The sequence below is a fragment of the Theropithecus gelada genome, chromosome 12, assembly GCF_003255815.1.
Source record: "Theropithecus gelada isolate Dixy chromosome 12, Tgel_1.0, whole genome shotgun sequence".
Classification (NCBI taxonomy): domain Eukaryota; kingdom Metazoa; phylum Chordata; class Mammalia; order Primates; family Cercopithecidae; genus Theropithecus; species Theropithecus gelada.
The window spans coordinates 52,326,963-52,348,571 of NC_037680.1; the positions used below are offsets into that span (position 1 = coordinate 52,326,963).

At 37.7% G+C, this 21,609-nt stretch overlaps 1 protein-coding gene across 5 annotated transcripts in view; it reads right to left on the reverse strand.

The window, feature by feature from the left end:
• Positions 1 to 21,609, reverse strand: part of LNPK (lunapark, ER junction formation factor) — an 80,093-nt gene that overhangs the window by 16,845 nt on the left and 41,639 nt on the right. For all 5 annotated transcript variants that reach the window (XM_025405219.1, XM_025405216.1, XM_025405217.1 and 2 more), the window contains one exon: positions 2,982 to 3,194. In XM_025405219.1, the coding sequence (XP_025261004.1) occupies positions 2,982 to 3,194 (213 nt within the window). The remainder of the gene's footprint in view (positions 1 to 2,981; positions 3,195 to 21,609) is intronic.

Consider the following 21,609-nt stretch of genomic DNA (forward strand, 5'->3'; position numbering starts at 1 on the left):
TGAGAAGAAAGTGACAAAATAAAATGTGATGTTTGCCTTTGTAAAACAAGACGGAATGAACATAATAAGGTGGGCAGCAATGGAGGTTTACATGGAGACTTCATAGAAGACTCTGAAACAAAATGGAACCCTATTGGAAGACGCCCTGCAATATAGGGATACAAAGGTTTCAAAATGGCTGTGACAAAATCTTTCAAGTATTCAAGATGGCTTTAGGATAGCAATACATTATACTAAATTCCTATAATTTAAAGGAATAAAAAGGAAATTTGATTTGTAAATAATCACAAACTTAAAGGCTACTACCATCTATAAAAGGGCAACTGATGTCAAAATTATAGCTATTAGTAAATAAAAGTCAGGTTCCAGACCAAGTTCTTAGTATTAGAAATCAAGTACACTTTTTTTTTTTTTTTTTTTTTTTTTGAGACGGAGTTTCGCTCTGTCGCCCAGGCTGGAGTACAGTGGCATGATCTCAGCTCACTGCAACCTCCACCTCCTGGGTTCCAGCGAGTCTCCTGCCTCAGCCTCCCAAGTAGCTGGGATTACAGGCACCTGCCACAAGGCCTGGATAATTTTTGTATCTTTAGTAGAGATGAGGTTTCACTGTGTTAATCAGGCTGGTCTCGAACTCCTGACCTCAGGTGATCAGCCCGTCTCGGCCTCCCAAAGTGCTGGGATTACAGGCGTGAGCCACTGCACCCGGCTCTCAAATACACTTTCAAGATTCCATCACTGGCAGGGCGCAGTGGCTCACATCTGTAATCCCAGCACTTTGGGAGGCCAAAGTGGGCAGATCACCTGAGGTCAGGAGTTTGAGAACAGCCTGGCCAATACGGCGAAACTCCTACTAAAAATACAAAAATTAGCCAGGCCTGGTGGCGCCCGCCTGTAATCCCAGCTACTCAGCAGGCTGAGGCAGGAGAACTGCTTGAACCCATGAGGCAGAGGTTGCAGTGAGCCAAGATCCACGACACCGCACTCCAGTCTGGACGACAGAACAAGACTCCGTCTCAAAAAAAAAAAAAAAGATTCCATCAGCTAAGTTACTGGTTTACTTGTGCTAACAACATTCAATTATTATCATCAAAAAATAAACTTGAATCCAGACGTGGTCATCCCTCATTATCAAATTTTCAACTTGAATAAGCAAGCCAAATTAGATTTGGAAAGCATTTAAGCCAACTTAACTTTTGCTAGAGTATTTTACTTCTACATATTTAAAGTGAACATATCCACAAAAGAATCTGGATACATGAAATAACAGATTTCATAAAAATGTCTTAAACCTCTTGCACATGCATCTTTATATTCATGCTGTTACAGACAATGGTAATTAATACAAACATCAAAAGCAATCATTGTAGGAATACTGGTCATTTTTACACAGCTTGGCAAATTATCAAGTACCTGCTGGTTATTAATTTTCAAACATATGGGAGCTCTGTGGTAATACACATTAAATTGATTCACTTCCACAAAGATGGCATAAAGAAAAAATTAAATATTAATCTTCTTTATAATAAATTATTTAACTCATTCACATTTTTGGCAATGTACAATTTAAACACAGTCTTTCACACAGAAACTAATTAAAAACTTTAGTAAAACATGTTATATTTACATGATCATAAAATCTAGGCTATTATTCCTTCTATAGCCCTATTCTTACATGTGCAATACAGTTTTTATTACTATATATGTTGCTAAACTTTTTGCTTAAAATAAATTAGATATACAAAGGTATATAATCCATACATTGGCACCCAAAAATGTTATTTCATTAAACAACCAGGAATTTTAATTTACAAATCATGAGTATCTCAAATCAACCAGATAACAACAGAAACATTAATTTTCAATCAATTTAACTTTTCTCAATTGCATAAAATATACGGCTGCCTTAAGTATTGTCATTATATGTCAAATTTAAAAGTATTGTTTTACATAACTATTTTAAAAGTTTTAAGATTTGTATACATTTCATTTATAGTCAGTATTCTTAATTTGTTAATAAATGAAGAGGTTTTTTAGTCTTCTAAAATCTCATGCTGCATTTGTGAAGGAAAACAGGAAAAACATCTACTGTACTACGTAACATTTCCATTTTTTAATGATTTTACTACACAAATACTCTGATTACCTGATATCAGCTACTGCCTAGCCTCAAAATCATTATTAATTATATATTAGTAATTAGTCATGAAATAACAAATTAATCTACATTAGAATTAAATAATTTAAAACAAATAATTTACTATCATATACAACAATATGACATGGAAATCTATGTAAAACAACGTGATCTGTGCTAAAGCAGTGGACTTCCATGCCCCAATCACACTCCAAAAGAAACTGCAGGGTACTATAGTCTATTACACTTCAGAATGGGATCTTCCCCTAGAGATCCACCACAGTGAAAAGAGATAATCTATGAAATAAAATAAAGACAATATGTTCATTTTAGAGCTTTATAAAATATCTATCAGAAAATACTAAGGTTCTATGCCTTAAAAAAAATCTACTAGCCCACATTAACAAAAGTATACCATAATACAGGAGTATTATTCCTGAAATATGTTGTCTTGTTTAAAAATGTATGTATGGAGTTTAGCAAAAAACATCAATACATTCCAAAAGTGTTTTCTTCTATCCCCATTTTATATAAATCTGGAGGCATTCTAAAGTTGAATATAAAAAGATATGCTGTACTGTTGGCTACAGAATAATACAAAGTTTTTATTGCCATTTAAACAAAGAAGCCATAACAGTTAAATGAGCTCGAGAAATAGGTTTCAGTATCGCAAGGTGCCAGCTGTAAAGAGTTATGGCTAATTGAATATGGAACTCCTGCTTAATCAGATAACTGCTCTGCTATTTCCAAATGAAATGCCATTTCCATACCATCTGAAAATGGCCCATTTTATTGGTAACCAGAGAAAACAATATAAACTGTAAATAACATTAAGTGCTCTGTTTACCCATTCCAGGCACTGAAGTAGCAGGGGATCCAAGATGTCTTGGTAACACATTTGATGGGAGGGCTGGAGTAACAGTCCTTTCTGGGGGTCCACCAGGGGCAGAACTGTCCTTTGGTGGTCCAGGAGATACTGGAACTTGTGGAGGAGGGCCCTGGTTAGGGCTTGCTGGTGTTGGAGAAAGGTTTCTTTGAGCTGCAGTTCGCTGACGAATCTCTGAGAAGAGTAAGTACATACTAGACTTAATTTCCAATATACCATATTAGCCAATATCACAAACAATTTATATTTATTAAAATTTTACAGCCCCAAAAGGCATTGTAGTGTCAAAATTACTTATAATAAGAAATCTATAATATGTGACATTGAAAACAAAGTACTCTATTTCTGAACTTACAGTTCAACTGTATGTTTATACAACAAGCCGTGATCTAAGTGTAGCTACTGATACCACTTTTCAAAACAAATTCAGTAAAATAAAATAACCTAATTACGTGTCAAGTCTTTTTACAGTAATCTTCCTAATTATGATAAAGGAAAGAAAGTTTATCAGAATTAGTGAAAACTCCAAATTGCAGATTTGTTTTTCAAGATTTAAAAAACTAAAAACTAAGAGATAAGTGAATAAGTATATTCTGGAATTATCAAAGTAATTAATCTAAGTAGTCACAGAAATGCTGAAAAAGTATTTTTACTATTAGGAGGTACCATTTCCATTCTCCTTTATGGTATTGCTATCCTTTTGGCAAATTTGTTTTGGCCAAAACATTCAACAGATCTACTCCATATAAACAATGTTTCATCATTAATAAATCTTAAGCTTATAGTTACAGAAATTACAAGATTCTCTGTAACAGGGGTCAGCAAACATGCCAAATCCAGGCTGCCGCCTGCTTTTGTAGTTTTATTAGAACACAGGCCAGTTCTTTTGTTTACATACTGTCTATGACTGCTTTAGAAGAGTAGAGTCCTTGCAACAGAGACCACATGGCTCTCAAGGCCATTTAACTATATTTACTATCTGGCTCTTTACAAAAAAAGTTTCATGACTTGTACTCAGTAACATAAAATTAAATTCTACTATTCTCCATTCCCACCAATATTTTACTTGAATGTCAGTGGTAAGATTTCACATAAAGAAGCCTTTATACTTTTTCAATTCTACCTACCACATTAAATTATCACAAATCCTGAATTAGTGAGCTGAAACTAAATGAGTTATTTTTAATTGGTATAAATAGTAAAAATACATACGTCCAGAAGCAAAACACTTGGACTCTACTTGACAGTTAAAGATTTTCATGAAAGTTCATTGCAATTGAAAGTACAGGTCTAGCATCAGATCTTAGTTCATCCCAATCTAGTCTACTAGCTAAGAACCGGGGTCCTGAAGTCAAAAAGATTTGGCTGGAATCCTGCCGCTGGCTACATGACTTCAGATGGGTTACCTAACTTTGACAAACCTGTTATTTTATCTGTAAAATTAGGATAATATTATTAAGTAATATAATTGTTATGAGAATTAAATATGATAATGTATGTAAACTGATAGCTCACATTTAATGAATACTTACTTCAGATGACAGTTTTTGTGCACAACGAAGTATTTTCAAATGATTTTAGCTAAAATTACTGGGACCAACTAATTTTCCATTGGTTCACAATTTAGTCTTTAACCAAGCCATGGCAATAAAAATTATAAGCATAGTATCATTACAAAAATGGAAGCATCTTTATATTTTGCTACTTTCCATGCAAATTATGTAGAAAATTTCAGCTTTCACCTGAACAAATCATATCCTAACATCTGCAAATTAGCTGCTAACTTTATTTTTTACTCACAAGGAACACCTTAATAGGTGGTTGCACATTAGGAAAGCTGTTAAATGCTGCAAAATGTAGTGAGATCAATAAAATCATATTAGGATTTGATAATTTAAACTGCTCATTTGAAAATAAGGTATCAAATACTGTAAATCATTTTTCAGCCAACTTTCAGGTAAAGCATAACTCAAAAAGCGGCATTTTTCTTCCAGATAAATAAAAGTTTAGCATTTATTAGACTATATAAAAGCAGCTGTTATCCTTCCTCTTCATGAAGACTTGAGACTACTTCCTCTAAATGTACATTTACCCAGTGAAAATTACCTGAAATGCTTTTACTGTCACTAGTACACCACTGAAAGGTGACTAGCTAACAAAGGACACCATGTCAAGCATTCCATAAAAGAGACGTCCCTTAATAATTCTAAATCTAAACTTAGGCAAAGGGGGAAAATGTACAGCAGAGTCACAAAAGGGAGAAAATGTAGTTTCATAATTTTCAAAGGAAAAGCAAGTAACAAAAGTTACAATATCTTCAATAGTTTAAAATAACAACAAGGTACCAAATCTATATTTGGCAAAATATTATAAAATATTCTGGTAGTCTCAATTTAAAATACCTCAGATTTATCTCCTTTTAACTACTTGTGATTCACAAAGTTTTGTATTAATTACTCTAAAAAGTTTCCAGTACTCAACAAAATAGTCATATTAGATATATTCCACATTTCCTGCCTCAGTTGTAAGATACAAAGCCCCCAAAGCCCCCAAAAGAGCCACCAAGCATTCCACATGAATCTGGCAAAAAAATCATAAGCAGCATGCCATAAGGTTAATTCTCAACTGGAGTATGTTTTAACACCCTCATCAATGATCAATGACCCAACAAAAATCACACTCATTGAGGATGATGACATGCCTATATTAGGTTTAAATTCAAAATGAAGCAAACAGACCCATTACCAACCTCTTTTCAAAGAGGTTATTTATTAAGAGTTATGAATAAAGTTAGTTTGCTTAGTGGGTACAAAATATAGTTAGATAGGAGGAATAAGAACTAGTGTTTGATAGTACAGTAGGGTGACTACAATTAACAATAATGTGCCATTCAAAATAGCTAGAAGAGAAGAATTGGAATGTTCTCAACATAAGATAAATGCTTGAGGTGATGGATATCCCAATTACCTTGATTTAATCATTATAAATTGTATGCAAGTATGTAACCCCAAAAATATGTACAATTATATATCAATTAAAAATGAAGCAAACAGAATCCAAATGATATATTTTTTAAACTACTATATTAAACAGAAGCTTAAATTAATGATAAAACAGCATAGCTGTGCAAAGCAAAGACTCTGGGATCAAATGGTAGTAATTTTAGCTCCACCCTGTTTATTAGATGTGTATGCCACCTTTTCCAAGTTGATGACATCACTCAGTGCAGCTTTCTCATAATGTGAATACTTACCTCTTATGGTTGTTGTAAAGATTAAATGAGAAAATCAAGACAAAGAACTCAGCCAAAGCACATGCGAAGTACTTAACGGGCAATAACTATTAGCAGAAATAGTGCACATCTAAAGGTTCCAACGATTATAATAAATCAAAAACTAAACAACCTAGAATTTCTAAGGCAATTATTTAAAATATATAGATACTAATTTACACATTAAATGTTTCCCTAAAGTTATCTGTGAAGTCGTTTAAATGTATAAATTCACAATTTATATAAAAACTTAAATGTATAACTCTAGTTTGCTATTAAATAATATTGGGATGTTTTATAATACTCATCCCTTAATTATCAGATTTTTTTAAATACTTTTTTTATGCTGCTAGAAGGTTTTGTCTTTGTTCTATTATCAAGCTGTAGTAGGAAGAACACCATACAATAATTAGGAGGCCTGGATTTTCATCTAGCTAATAGTACCAGTTCCTTTATTATTATTATTTCCATAGGTTATTGAGGAACAGGTGGTTATATGAGTAAGTTCTTTAGTGGTGATTTGTAAGATTTTGGTGCACCCATCACCCAAACAGTATACACTACACCCTACTTGTAGTCTTTTATTCCCATCCCCTTCCCGTTCTTTCCCCTGAGTCCCCAAAGTCCACTGTGTCATTCTTATGCCTTTGCACCCTCATAGCTTAGCTCTCACTTATGAGTGAGAACATACGATGTTTGGTTTTCCATTCCTGAGTTACTTCACTTAGAATAATAGTCTCCAAATCTCATCCAGGTCACTGCGATTGCTGTTAATTCATTCCTTTTTATGGCTGAGTAGTATTCCATCATTCATTCATATATATATGAGAATACAAAAATAAAATATATATGAATACTATATATATACACATACATATATCACAGTTTCTTTACTCATTGGTTGACGGCATTTGGGTTGCTTCCACGTTTTTGTGATTGTAAATTGTGCTACTATAAACATGTGTGTGCTGTATCTTTTTCGTATAATGACTTGTTTTCCTCTGGGTAGAAACCCCGTAGTGGGATTGCTGGATCAAATGGTAGTTCTACTTTTATTTTTTAAGGAAATCTCCATACTGTTTTCCATAATGGTTGTACTAGTTTACATTCCCACCAGCAGTGTAAAAGTGTTCCCTGTTCACCACACCCACACCAACATCTACTATTTTTTAATTTTTTTTTATTATGGCCATTCTTGCAGGAGTGAGGTGGTATTGCATTTTGGTTTTGATTTGGATTTCCCTGATCATTAGTGACGTTGAGTATTTTTTCACGTTTGTTGGCCATTTGTATATTTTCTTTTGAGAATTGTCTATTCATGTTCTTAGCTCACTTTTTGACAGGATTGTTTGTTTTTTTCTGGCTCCTTACGTGAACTAAAACCCCACTATGTTCCAAATTTCCTTAACATGAGAGTGTTGGCAAAACTATAAAGGCAATATTCATATTTTCCCTAGCAGTGGTCAAAGGCTTTCTGAAGTACTGTGTCCAGTTCTAAGACTCACAAGAGAAAATTTCAGAAACTGGATTTTAGTAATGGGGGTGAGGGAATCTTTAAGCCTATTCACATATGCAGATGTGGAAACTCTTAGACTTACGGTGAATTCTGCTTTTTATACTTGTGAAAAAATTATACTATAGTATAATTTTATACTATAGTACTATAGTTAGGGCACAGGGATATACTTTCAGGTAAATTTCTATTGTTTTCAGTTCAGTATTTTTTAATTTATTTGAATGTAATTCCTTTAAATAGTCAAAATAACAAAGACATCTCTTCCTTCTACTTCCAAATTTTTCTGAAGTCCATATTCATTATATCTTCTCTTCACATTCACTCATACTAAGCTGCTCCAAATTCAGTTTCTACTCTATTTCGCTACCAAAATTGTACTCTCAATAGGTCAATGTCTTTTTATTGCTAAAAAATGACTTTATAACCTCTTCCTTCCTATAGAGGCAAAGCTTTTTGAAAAATAAAACAAAAAAAATTCTTCTCTGCATTTCACTTCTTAACCCAACTCAATCTGGTTTTTCTGCTCCTTTTTAGCTACCACAGTATTACCCACTACTGAAAGTATCATTGCTTTGGTCACCAACAATGTTATAATACCACTACTAATGTTGCGTTATCATAGCTACTCTTTATCAAATCCCTATTTTCTGCTAGGAACCATACTAGGCACTATATACGAATTTACTAATTTCATCTACTATTTACATCAATCCTTTGGGGTAACTCCTATCCCCAGTTTTCAAAAGGAGAAACCAAAGTTCAGTGGCTAAGTAACTTGCTAAAATTCTCACAGTAAAATAAGAGAGGGAGCCAGGATTCAAATTCTAGTTTTTATGACAAAAATGCCCATATTATCTTGTGTTATGCAACCTGTCAAATTCAAAGGCCTCATTTCAGTCTTCTGCTTACTACCAGTCTAGCTCTACTTTTGACTCTGATCATTCATTCTTTTTCCTAGGCTCCTTTTTCTTCATCTACCCTTAAATGTCAATGTTCCCTGTAGTTCTGCCTTGGGTGCTCTTACTCTATTTTCTCTCTCTGGGCAATTTCACTCAATCTCGTATTTCCAATAATAATCACCTATGCTTCCCAATTATTTCTAATCTGTATATCCATAATCTTAACCTTTCTCCTGAGCTCCATATGAAATAATCAACTACCTATGAACCTCAGCATCTTGCTATAACTCCATTCAACAGATCCAAAAGTAAATTTATTATCTTCTACAGAAACCAGTATTCCAATTATGTTCTTTATCTGGCATAACATACTAACATCTAAACAGTTGTCTAAACCAAAAACCTAGGTCACATCTTGATTCTTCCTCCCACCCCCAAACCCCGCCCCACTTTCCAAATCTAATTGCCTGTATCAATCTACTCCTGAATTATCTCTTAAATCTCTTCTTTTTCCTCAACACTACTGCTATAACCTTATCTAGTACAGGCCTTTATCTTGTAACTATATTAGATGATATTCCTAATTGATCTCTATGGCTCAGTCATATTCTCTCCAATCCAACCTCCATGTTACCAAAACAAAATGTATTCTTTGTAAAATGCTAACTTGACGTAAAATTTAAAGCCTCCATTTACTTTACATGTTGTGTATAAGATAAAGTCCTGAACTCCAAAACTATACTACATAATGATGCAGACAAAGCCCTTCATAATTTGATCTCACCTTCATATGAATCCTACCTTCCTTTTTCAGGGATATGGCAATATTTGTAGTGCCTCAAGGTGACAAGTTGTTTCTCTCTTCCAGTCCTTGCACATGGAGTAAATCCTTTACCTGAAGAGTACGTTTTCAATTCCATTCTCACAGCAAATTATTATTAAAAGTTATAATGCATTGTAATTCGTGCCTACCTTCATTTTGGTCCTTAGCATACTGTTTATTTACATGTGTATACCCCTTTTAATCAAAAGCTAATAAGCAGAAACTGCATCTCTGCAGACACATGATGTGGGAAAGGTAACTGGTACAGAGTATGAGCTTAATAAACACCTATGAAATGAATCTACTTTCCTCTTGCATTTCAGTGCTAAATTTCCAACTGCCTATAACCCAACTTATTTGCTGTGAAAAACAGGAAAATGGCCTCTCAAAAATGTCCCCATCTTCATGTCCATTCTGTAAATATGTTACATGCAAGGCAGATAAAGATTGCAGATAGAATTAAGATTGCTAGTCAGCCTGATGCATTTAGAATCTCAGCTTAACTTCAAGAGTCCACACAAAAGAGCTATCTTTAAGCAGAAAGCTTGCTATCAATAATAATACATAACACTTGCCAGCCTTTAGATGAGTTTATTCTTTTGTTCTACTTTTCAAATTAAAAATACATTTTGCTTTATAGTTCTTTGTCTTAACATTTACTTTCTTTTATCACCTTAATGATTTATTTTTGATCTGGTCTAACTTCTGGCAATCTGAACATTAAACCACATGAAACTTGCAGTTCACCAACGTCCTATTTGGTAAATTACTATTTTATAATATTTAAACAAAATACAGGAATGCCGCCGGGCGCGGTGGCTCACGTCTGTAATCCCAGTACTTTGGGAGGCCAAGGCAGGTGGATCATGAGGTCAGGAGATCAAGACCATCCTGGCTAACACAGTGAAACCCCATCTCTAGTAAAAACACAAAAAATTAGCTGGGCGTGGTGGCAGGTGCCTGTAGTCCCAGCTACTTGGGAGGCTGAGGCAGGAGAACAGGAGAACGGCGTGAACCCAGGAGGCGGAGCTTGCAGTGAGCCGAGGTCGCACCATTGCACTCCAGCCTGGGTGACAGAGCGAGACTCCATCTCAAAAAAAAAAAAAAAAAATACAGGAATGCCAAAATAAATGTTTACTTTTATTTTCTTCAACTCATTTATTAAGCAACCACTAAGCACAATGAAGCACATTGAAGGGGATGCAGAGTTGCATATAGAGGTAGCAAGCTATCTTTAAGACAAGAAAAACAAACTCACTAAATATTCTAATACAAGCTAAATGCCATATAATGGGAGCCAACAAAGTACTATAGAGTGAAGTGGGGACTTCACAAGAAGTGAGGACTGACAAATTAGTCATCTAGATGGGATGAAGAAAGGGTTTACAGTGATGGTGGCATTTGAGATAAACAATGAAAACTGGATTGGGATAGATATGCCTTTGTTATCCATATTAAAGCACATGTGGCAGTTTTAAAATAAGACTCCAAAATCCTCTGATTCTCCTTTCAACAAACGGGAGCGGAGGGTGTCTGTGTACCCTCTCCTTGAAACTGTACTCTGACTTTGATAAAGAGAACAAAGTTGTGCCGGAATCCAGGACTTTCTGTCTCCTGTGCTCCTTGGTCTTGGAACCTGCCACCAGGGAAGAGTAAGCTCAAGTGACCCCAGAGAGAAGTCCATCTGAAGAGGAACCAACAGCCAGCACCAACTTCCAGCTGCATAAACCACCTTGATAGTAGATCCTCTAGCTCAGTAAAGTACCTCTAACTAATGTGAGACACAGATAAGCTGTCTCCACCAAACCCTAGCCAAATTGCAAATTTCATGAGCGAAAAAAGAATGCTATTTTAAGTCACTAAATTTTAGGATGGTTTGTTATATACTAAATAATTGTAACAGTATAAATTTGATACTTACGTAAAGAACACTCAAATTTCTTATAAGGCAAATTTATTCAGGTGAATTTATTATTTTATAAGGCATTTTCAGATTCTCTTAATCAAACACATCCCCAAAAAACAGCAAAATACAAAGTATTGCTCCATTTGGTATAAAGATTAAAAAAATCTATAATTTCTACTTTAATTTTCAATACATGCTATGGAACACAAGTGAGTAAACTCTAAAACCTACTGAAATAAGAAGTTGTAGTCTATTTCCAAAAACCATTAAATGTCTCTGCAAAAATAATTGATTCTGAATCTAGCTGTGGCAACATACAATTGACTTTTCTTTTGTTACATTTCATTAGTAAAGGTGCAGGGTTGAGGACAAAAGGCAAAAGAAAATGTGTAGGTGGTTTCCCCCTAGAAAACAATAGGAGGGTCAGTTAGGGATTTGTTTTTAGGCTGGGTGTGGTGATTGAGGCCTGTAATCCTAGCACTTTGGGAGGCCGGGGCTGGCGGATCGCTTAAGCCCAGGAGTTCGAGACCAGCCTGGGCAACACAGTGAAACCCCATCTCTACAAAAAGTTAAAAAATTAGCTGGATACAGTGGTACATACTTGTAGTCCCAGCTACTTAGGAGGCTGAGGTGGGAGGAAGGCTGGAGCCCAGGATGAGGTCACAGTAAGCCATGAAGACACCCCTGCACTCCAGCCTGGGTGATAGAGTGAGACCATGTCTTCAAAACAAAAAGACTCATTTTTTAGGGTATACTCCAAAAATGTGATCATTCTCCCTATTTCAATCATTCATTCCTATGGTGATACCTATTCCTGTAACTTTGCAACCAGAAATAACTGATCCCCTCTCAGGTTTAAGCATCCTGTTCTCCAACCACACTAACCTCTCAGTTTACCTCCTCCAACTCCGAGATCTATAACCCATTAATTATTAATTATTAATTATTAACAGGTCAGTGAACATTTTTGGAAAGAGCCACCTAGTAAACATTTTAGGCTTTGCAGATCACACAAGGTCCTGTTACATATTCTTATTCTCTATTTTTTAGAATGCTTTGAAAATGTGAAAACATTCTACGCCAAAGAGCCATAAAACACAGGTCTTGGCCCACATTTGCAGGCTGCAGTTTGTGGATTCCTGTATTAATACTATCAACACCTTTTGACTGTCCATCACTACCACTCATGCCTTTATTTCCCTTACAATCATCTTAAATTCCATAATCCATTGTTATAATGACTCACCTACAAACAACTTCAGCTCCTGGCCCCCTTATCAAATTATCTAACACATTAGGCAAAACCCCAACCCTGGTTAAAACCAACCATTTGCCTACTCCATGCTGGCACCTACACAGGTGACCGTAACTGGAAAAGCATACAGAATCCTCCATTAAATGTATGACTACTCATTTTAAGTAGCCTTTAGAGTCCCCTGGCATTATTCCATATCTTTTCTTCAAGCCTCCAACATTATCTCCCCCAACCTCATCCTCACTAAGAAAATAGAGATACAATCAGAAAATTGGCTGGGCACAGTAGCTCACGCCTGTAATCCCAGAACTTTGGGAGGCTGAGGTGGGCAGATTACTTGAGGTCAAGAGTTTGAGACCAGCCTGGCTGACATGGTGAAACCCCATATCTACTAAAAATACAAAAATTAGCTGAGTGGCATGGCAGGCACCTATAATCCCAGCTACTCAGGAAGCTGAGGCAGGAGAATCACTAGAACCTAGGAGGTGGAGGTTGCAGTGAGCTGAGATCACGCCACTGCACTCCAGCCTGGGTGACACAGTGAGACTTCATCTCAGAAAAAGAAAACAGATAGAACCTGACCACCCACCTATATCTGCCCATGTTCTCAGACTTTCCTCATTGCTAAAGATGAGTTATTACACACTTGTCAAAAGCCAACTTCTCCACTTGTATACTAGATCACATCCCCTCTTGCCTACTCATGGACAGTTCCAAATCAATTCTCCCTACTCTCTCCTCCATCATTAATTATTCCACATCCATACTACTGCAAATCATTCCAAGATGGTCAAATAGGAACAGCTCCAGTCTGCAGCTCCCAGCATGATCAACACAGAGGATGGGTGATTTCTGGATTTCCAACTGAGGTACCTGGTTCATCTGACTGGGACTGGTTGGAAAGTGGGTGCAGCCCACAGAGGATGAGCCGAAGCAGGGTGGGGCATCGCCTCACCTGGGAAGCGCAAGGGGTGGGGAGATTTCCCTTTCCAAGCCAAGGGAAGCCATCATAGACGCTACCTGGAAAATCGGTACACTCTCACCCTAATACTGCGCTTTTCCAACTGTCTTAGCAAACCACACACCAGGAGATTATATCCCGCGCCTGGTTCGGCGGGTTCTAAGCCCACAGACCCTTGCTCATAGCTAGCACAGCAGTCCAAGATCGAACTGCGAGGCAGCAGCCTGGAGTAGGGGAGGGGCGTCCGCCATTGCTGAGGCTTGAGTAGGAAAACGAAGCGGCCAGGAAGCTCCAACTGGGAGGAGCCCACTGCAGCTCAAGGAGGCCTGCCTGCCTCTGTAGACTCCACCTCTGGGGGCGGGGCATAGCTGAACAAAAGGCAACAGAAGCTTCTGCAGACTTAGACATCCCTGTCTGACAACTCTGAAGAGAGCAGTGGTTCTCCCAGCATGGATTTTGAGCTCTGAGAACAGACAGACTGCCTCCTCAAGTGGGTACCTGACCACCGTGAAGCCTAACTGGGAGACACCTGCCAGTAGGGGCCGACTGACACCTCGTACAGCCAGGTGCCCCTCTGAGACGAAGCATCCAGAGAAAGGATCAGGCAGCAATATTTGCTGTTCTGCAGCCTCCACTGGTGATACCCAGGCAAACAGGGTCTGGAGTGGACCTCCAACAAACTGCAGCAGACCTGCAGCTGAAGGTCCTGACCGTTAGAAGGAAAACTAACAAACAGAAAGGAATAGCATCAATACCAACAAAAAGGAAATCCACACCAAAACCCCATTTGTAGGTCACCATCATCAAAGACCAAAGGTAGATAAAACCACAAAGATGGGAAGAAACCAGAGCAGAAAAGCTGAAAATTCTAAAAAGCAGAGCACCTCTTCTCCTCCAAAGGATTGCAGCTCCTCGTCAGCAATGGAACAGAGCTGGATGGAGAATGACTTTGATGAGTTGACAGAAGTAGACTTCAGAAGGTCGTTAATAACAAACTTCTCCAAGCTAAAGGAGGATGTTCGAATCCATTGCAAGGAAGCTGAAAACCTTGAAAAAAGATTAGACAAATGGCTAACTAGAATAAACAGCATAGAGAAGACCTTAAATGACGTGATGGAACTGAAAACCATGGCACAAGAACTACGTGACGCACGCACAAGCTTCAGTAGCTGATTTGATCAAGTAGAAGAAAGGGTATCATTGAAGATCAAATGAATGAAATGAAGCAAGAAGAGAAGTTTAGAGAAAAAAGAGCAAAAAGAAATGGACAAAGCCTCCAAGAAATATGGGACTATGTGAAAAGACCAAATCTACATTTGATTGGTGTACCTGAAAGTGACGGGGAGAATGGAACCAAGTTGGAAAACACTCTTCCGGATATTATCCAGCAGAACTTCCCCAACCTAGCAAGCAGGCCAACATTCAAATTCAGGAAATACAGAGAACATCACAAAGATACTCCTCGACAAAAGGAACCCCAAGACACATAATTGTCAGATTCACCAAGGTTGAAATGAAGGAAAAAATGTTAAGGGCAGCCAGAGAGAAAGGTCGGGTTACCCACAGAGGGAAGCCCATCAGACTAACAGCAGATCTCTCAGCAGAAACTCTGCAAGCCAGAAGAGAGTGGGGGCCAATATTCAACATTCTTAAAGAAAAGAATTTTCAACCCAGAATTTCATATCCAGGGAAACTAAGCTTCATAAGTGAAGGAGAAATAAAATCCTTTACGGACAAGCAAATGCTGAGAGATTTTGTCACCACCAGGCCTGCCTTACAAGAGCTCCTGAAGGAAGCACTAAACATGGAAAGGAACAAACAGTACCAGCCACTGCAAAAACATGCCAAATCGTAAAGACCATTGATGCTAGGAAGAAACTGCATCAACTAACGAGCAAAATAACCAACTAACATCATAATGACAGGATCAAATTCACACATAACAATATTAACCTTAAGTGTAAATGGGTTAAATGTGCCAATTAAAAGATACAGACAGGCAAATTGGATAGAGTCAACACCCATCAGTGTGCTGTATTCAGGAGACCCATCTCACGTGCAGAGGCACTTAGAGGCTCAAAATAAAAGAATGGAGGAAGATCTACCAAGCAAATGGAAAATAAAACAAAACAAAAAAACACCAGGGGTTGCAATTCTAGTCTCTGATAAAACAGACTTTAAACCAACAAAGATCAAAAGAGACAAAGAAGGCCATTACCTAATGGTAAAGGGGTCAATTCAACAAGAAGAGCTAACTATCCTAAATACACATGCACACAATACAGGAGCACCCAGACTCATAAGGCAAGTCCTTGGCGACCTACAAAGAGACTTAGACTCCCACACAATAATGGGAGGCTTTAACACCCCACTGTCAATATTAGATCAACGAGACAGAAGGTTAACAAGGATATCCAGGACTTGAACTCAGCTCTGCACCAAGAGGCCCTAACAGACATCTACAGAACTCTCCACCACAAATCAACAGAATGTACATTCTTCTCAGCACCACATTGCACTTATTCCAAAATGGACCATATAGTTGAAAGTAAAGCACTCCTCATCAAATGTAAAAGAACAGAAATCACAATAAACTGTCTCTCAGACCACAGTGCAATCAAATTAGAACTCAGGATTAAGAAACTCACTCAAAACCACACAACTACATGGAAACTGAACAACCTGCTCCTGAATGACTACTAGGTAAATAACAAAATGAAGGCAGAAATGAAGATGTTCTTTGCAACCACTGAGAACAAAGACACAACATATCAGAATCTCTGGGACACATTTAAAGCAGTGTGTAGAGGAAATTTATAGCATTAAATGCCCACAAGAGACAGCAGGAAAGATCTAAAATCGACACCCTAACATCACAATTAAAAGAACTAGAGAAGCAAGAGTAAACACATTCAAAAGCTAGCAGAAGGCAAGAAATAACTAAGATCAGAGCAGAACTGAAGGAGATAGAGACACAAAAAACCCTTCAAAAATTGATGAATCCAGGAACTAGTTTTTGAAAAGACCAACAAAATAGACAGACCGCTACCAAGACTAATAAAGAAGAAGAGAGAGAAGAATCAAATAAACACAATAAAAAATGATAAAGGGGATATCACCACCGATCCCATAGAAATACAAACCACCATCAGAGAATACTATAAACACCTCTATGCAAATAAACTAGAAAATCTAAAAAAAATGGATAAATTCCTGGACACATACACCCTCCCAGGACTAAACCAGGAAGAAGCTGAGTCCCTAAATAGACCAATAACAGGCTCTGAAATTGAGGCAATAATAGCCTACCAACCAAAAAATGCCCAGGACTAGACGAATTCACAGGCGAATTCTACCAGAGGTACAAAGAGGAGCTGGTACTATTCCTTCTGAAACTATTCCAATCAACAGAAAAAGAGGGAATCCTCCCTAACTCATTTTATGAAGCCAACATCATCCTGATACCAAAGCCTGACAGAGACACAACAAAAAAAGAGAATTTTAGACCAATATCCCTGATGAACATTGATGCAAAAGTCTTCAATAAAATACTGGCAAACCAAATCCAGCAGCACATCAAAAAGCTTATCCACCATGATCAGGTTGGCTTCACCCCTGGGATGCAAGGCTCGTTCAACATACGCAAATCAATAAATGTAATCCATCACATAAGCAGAACCAAAGACAAAAACCACATGATTGTCTCAATAGATGCACAAAAGGCCTTCGACAAAATTCAACAGCCCTTCATGCTAAAAACTCTCAATAAACTAGGTATTGATGGGACATGTCTCAAAATAATAAGAGCTATTTATAACAAACCCACAGCCAATATCATACTGAATGGGCAAAAACTGGAAGCATTCCCTTTGAAAACTAGCACAAGACAGGGATGTCCTCTCTCACCACTCCTATTCGACATAGTGTTGGAAGTTCTGGCCAGGGCAATCAGGCAGGAGAAAGAAATAAAGGGTATTCAATTAGGAAAAGAGGAAGTCAAATTGTCCGTTTGCAGATGACATGATTGTGTATTTCAAAAACCCCATCATCTCAGCCCAAAATCTCCTTAAACTGATAAGCAACTTCAGCAAAGTCTCAGGATACAAAATCAATGTGCAAAAATCACAAGCATTCCTATACAGCATTAACAGACAGAGAGCCAAGTCATGAGTGAACTCCCATTACAATTGCTTCAAAGAGAATAAAATAGGAATCCAACCTACAAGGGATGTGAAGGACCTCTTCAAGGAGAACTACAAACCACTACTCAACGAAATAAAAGAGGGCACAAACAAATAGAACATTCCATGCTCATGAATAGGAAGAATCAATATTGTGAAAATGGCCATACTGCCCAAGGTAATTTATAGATTCAATGCCATCCCCATCAAGCAACCAATGACTTTCTTCACAGAATTGGAAAAAACTATTTTAAAGTTTATATGGAACCAAAAAAGAGCCCGCATTGCCAAGACAATCCTAAGCAAAAAGAACAAAGCTGGAGGCATCATGCTTCCTGACTTCAAACTATACTACAAGGCTACAGTAACCAAAACAGCATGGTACTGGTACCATAACAGATATATAGACCAATGGAACAGAACACAGGCCTCAGAAATAACACCACACATCTACAACCATCTGATCTTTGACAAACCTGACAAGAACAAGAAATGGGGAAAAGATTCCCTATTTAATAAACGGTGCTGGGAAAACTGGCTAGCCATACGAAGGAAGCTGAAACTGCATCCCTTCCTTACACCTTATACAAAAATTAAATCAAGATGGATTAAAGATTTAAATGTTAGACCTAAAACCATAAAAACCCTAGAAGAAAACCTAGGCAATACCATTCAGGACATAGGCATGGGCAAGGACTTCATGACTAAAACACCAAAAACAATGGCAACAAAAGCCACAATAGACAAATGGGATCTAATTAAACTAAAGAGCTGCTGCACAGCAAAAGAAACTACCATCAGAGTGAATAGGCAACCTACAGAATGGGCGAAAATTTTTGCAATCTACCCATCTGACATAGGGCTAATATCCAGAACCTACAAAGAACTTAAACAAATTTACAAGAAAAAAACCAAACAACCCCATCAAAAAGTGGGCAAAGGATATAAACAGATACTTCTCAAAAGAAGACATTTATGCAGCCAACAGACACATGAAAAAATGCTCATCATCACTGACCATCAGAGAAATGCAAATCAAAATCACAATGAGATACCATCTCACACCAGTTAGAATGGTAATCATTAAAACGTCAGGAAACAACAGGTGCTGGAGAGGATGTGGAGAAATAGGAACACTTATACACTGTTGGTGGGACTGTAAAATAGTTCAACCATTGTGGAAGACAGTGTGGCGATTCCTCAAGGATCTAGAACTAGAAATACCATTTGACCCAGCCATCCCATTACTGGGTATATACCCAAAGGACTATAAATCATGCTACTATAAAGACACATGCACATGTATGTTTATTGCGGCACTATTCACAATAGCAAAGACTTGGAACCAACCCAAATGTCCATCAATGACAGACTGGATTAAGAAAATGTGGCACACATACACCATGGAATACTATGCAGCCGTAAAAAAGGATGAGTTCATGTCCTTTGTAGGAACATGAATAAAGCTAGAAACCATCATTCTGAGCAAACTATCACAAGGACAGAAAACCAAACATTGCATGTTCTCACTCATAGGTGGGAATTGAACAATGAGAACACCTGGACACAGGGTGGGGAACATCACACACTGGGGCCTATTGTGGGGTCTGGGGAGAGGGGAAGGATGGCATTAAGAGAAATACCCAATGTAAATGATGAGTTAATGGGTGCAGCACACCAACACAGTACATGTATACATATGCAACAAACCTGCACATTGTGCACATGTACCCTAGAACTTAAAGTATAATAAAATAAATAAAAATTGAATTATAGCAAAAAAAATACTATTGCAGACTAAAGTGATGCACGTCTTCTATTTAATAACTTTACTAAAATCCCAAGAAAATAGAAATTACTTACGCCTGCCCGATGCATTTTCCAATATACATACCATCCCTGCTACAATGGTCAATCAAGCCAGATAGACAAAATGAAACATAAACCCTGATATGGCTTGGCTCTGTGTCCCCACCCAAATCTCAAGTCGAATTGTAATTCCCAATGTTTGGGGAGGGACCTGGTGGGAGGTGACTGGATCATGGGGATGGATTTCCTCCTTGCTGTTCTCATGATGGTGAGTGAGTTCTCATGAGAACTGTTGGTTTAGAAGTGTGTAGCACTTCCCCTTTCGTGCTGTCTCTCCTACTCCTCCATGTAGAACATACTTGCTTCCCCTTCACCCTTACACCATGATTGTAGGTTTCCTGAGGCTTCCCAGCCATGCTCCCTGTACACCCTGCAGAACTGTGAGTCAATTAAACCTCTTTTCTTCATTAAAAAAAAAAAAAATTATTTCACATCTTCCAAAAAGTGTTTCTCTTGCAGTTTCCACCATTTCAGTAAATGGCAACTCCATCTTTCCAGTTACTCAGGCCAAAATCTTTAAGGTCATCCTTGACTACTCCTTCTTTGACTCCATATCCAATGCATCAATAAATCTTTTGGATTCTGTTTTAAAAATATATACAGAATCTGACTATTTCATAAATCACTTTAACCTGGGGTGAAGAGAAAGTAAAAGGAAATTAAGTTTTAAAAAATATAAACAAATCATTTGTTTTTGAGACAGAGTCTTGCTCTGTTGCCCAGGATGGAGTGCAGTGGCACAATCTCGGTTCACTACAAACTCCACCTCCCGGGTTCGAGCGATTCTCCTGCCTCAGCCTCCTGAGTAGCTGGGATTACAAGTAGCCACCACCACGCTTGGCTAATTTTTATATTTTTAGTAGAGACGGGGTTTCACCATGTTGGCCAGGCTGGTCTTGAACTCCTGACCTCAAGTCATACACCCACCGTGGCCTCCCAAAGTGCTGGGATTACAGGCATGAGCCACCATGCCTGGCCTAGTTAATTATTTTTAAAAACCACTTCCAATATTACTATCCAAGGTCTAAACCAAGCTTGTCCAACCCATGGCCCACAGGCTGCTTGTGGCCCAGGATGGCTTTGAATGTAATCAAACACAAATTTGCAAATTTTCTGAAAACACTATGAGATTTATTTTTTTTTAGCATCAGCTATCATTAGTGTTAGTGTATTTTATATGTAGCCCAAGACAATTCTTCCAGTGTAGCCTAGGGATTGGATATCCCTGGTCTAAGCCATCATCAAATGCTTTCCGACATTACTGCGGTAGCTTCCTAATTAATCTTCCTGCTTTCACTTTTGCTCCCTCTGTAGCCTCTTCTCAATACAGTAGACTTCTTTTTAAGACATAATTAAGACCATGTCAATACTCTGCTCAAAACAAAACAAAATTTCTTAGAAAAAAAAAAAAAAAAACCTAATTGAGAACTGAAGTTTTTGCAATGGTCCACATTCTACAAGGCCCTACATGAGATGTTACTTTTACTTGTTACTTTTCTCACTGCCACTCTTCCTAATCTCCCCCTTGCTCAGTCTAGTCCAGTCATACAGGCCTCCCTGCTATTCTACAGCACTCCAGACATGCTCTTCACTCAGGGTCTTTGCACTTACTGATTCCTCTATCTGGAATGTGCTTCCCTCAGATATCTAAAAGGTTCATACTCTCATTTCTTTCATCAAATGTCACCTTATCAATGAGGTGTTCCCTGACAATCCTATTTTAAATTTCAACCTGCCCTCACTCAAGGTACTCCCTATTCACCATCCTTTATTTCCTCCGAACAGTAATTTACTGGCTATCTCCTCACTCCCAACAAAGGGAGAGAAATGTTTTTATCTGTTTTGTTCACTACTGTATCACCAGGGCCTAAAATGTACCTGGCAGATAGCAGACACTCAGTAAACATG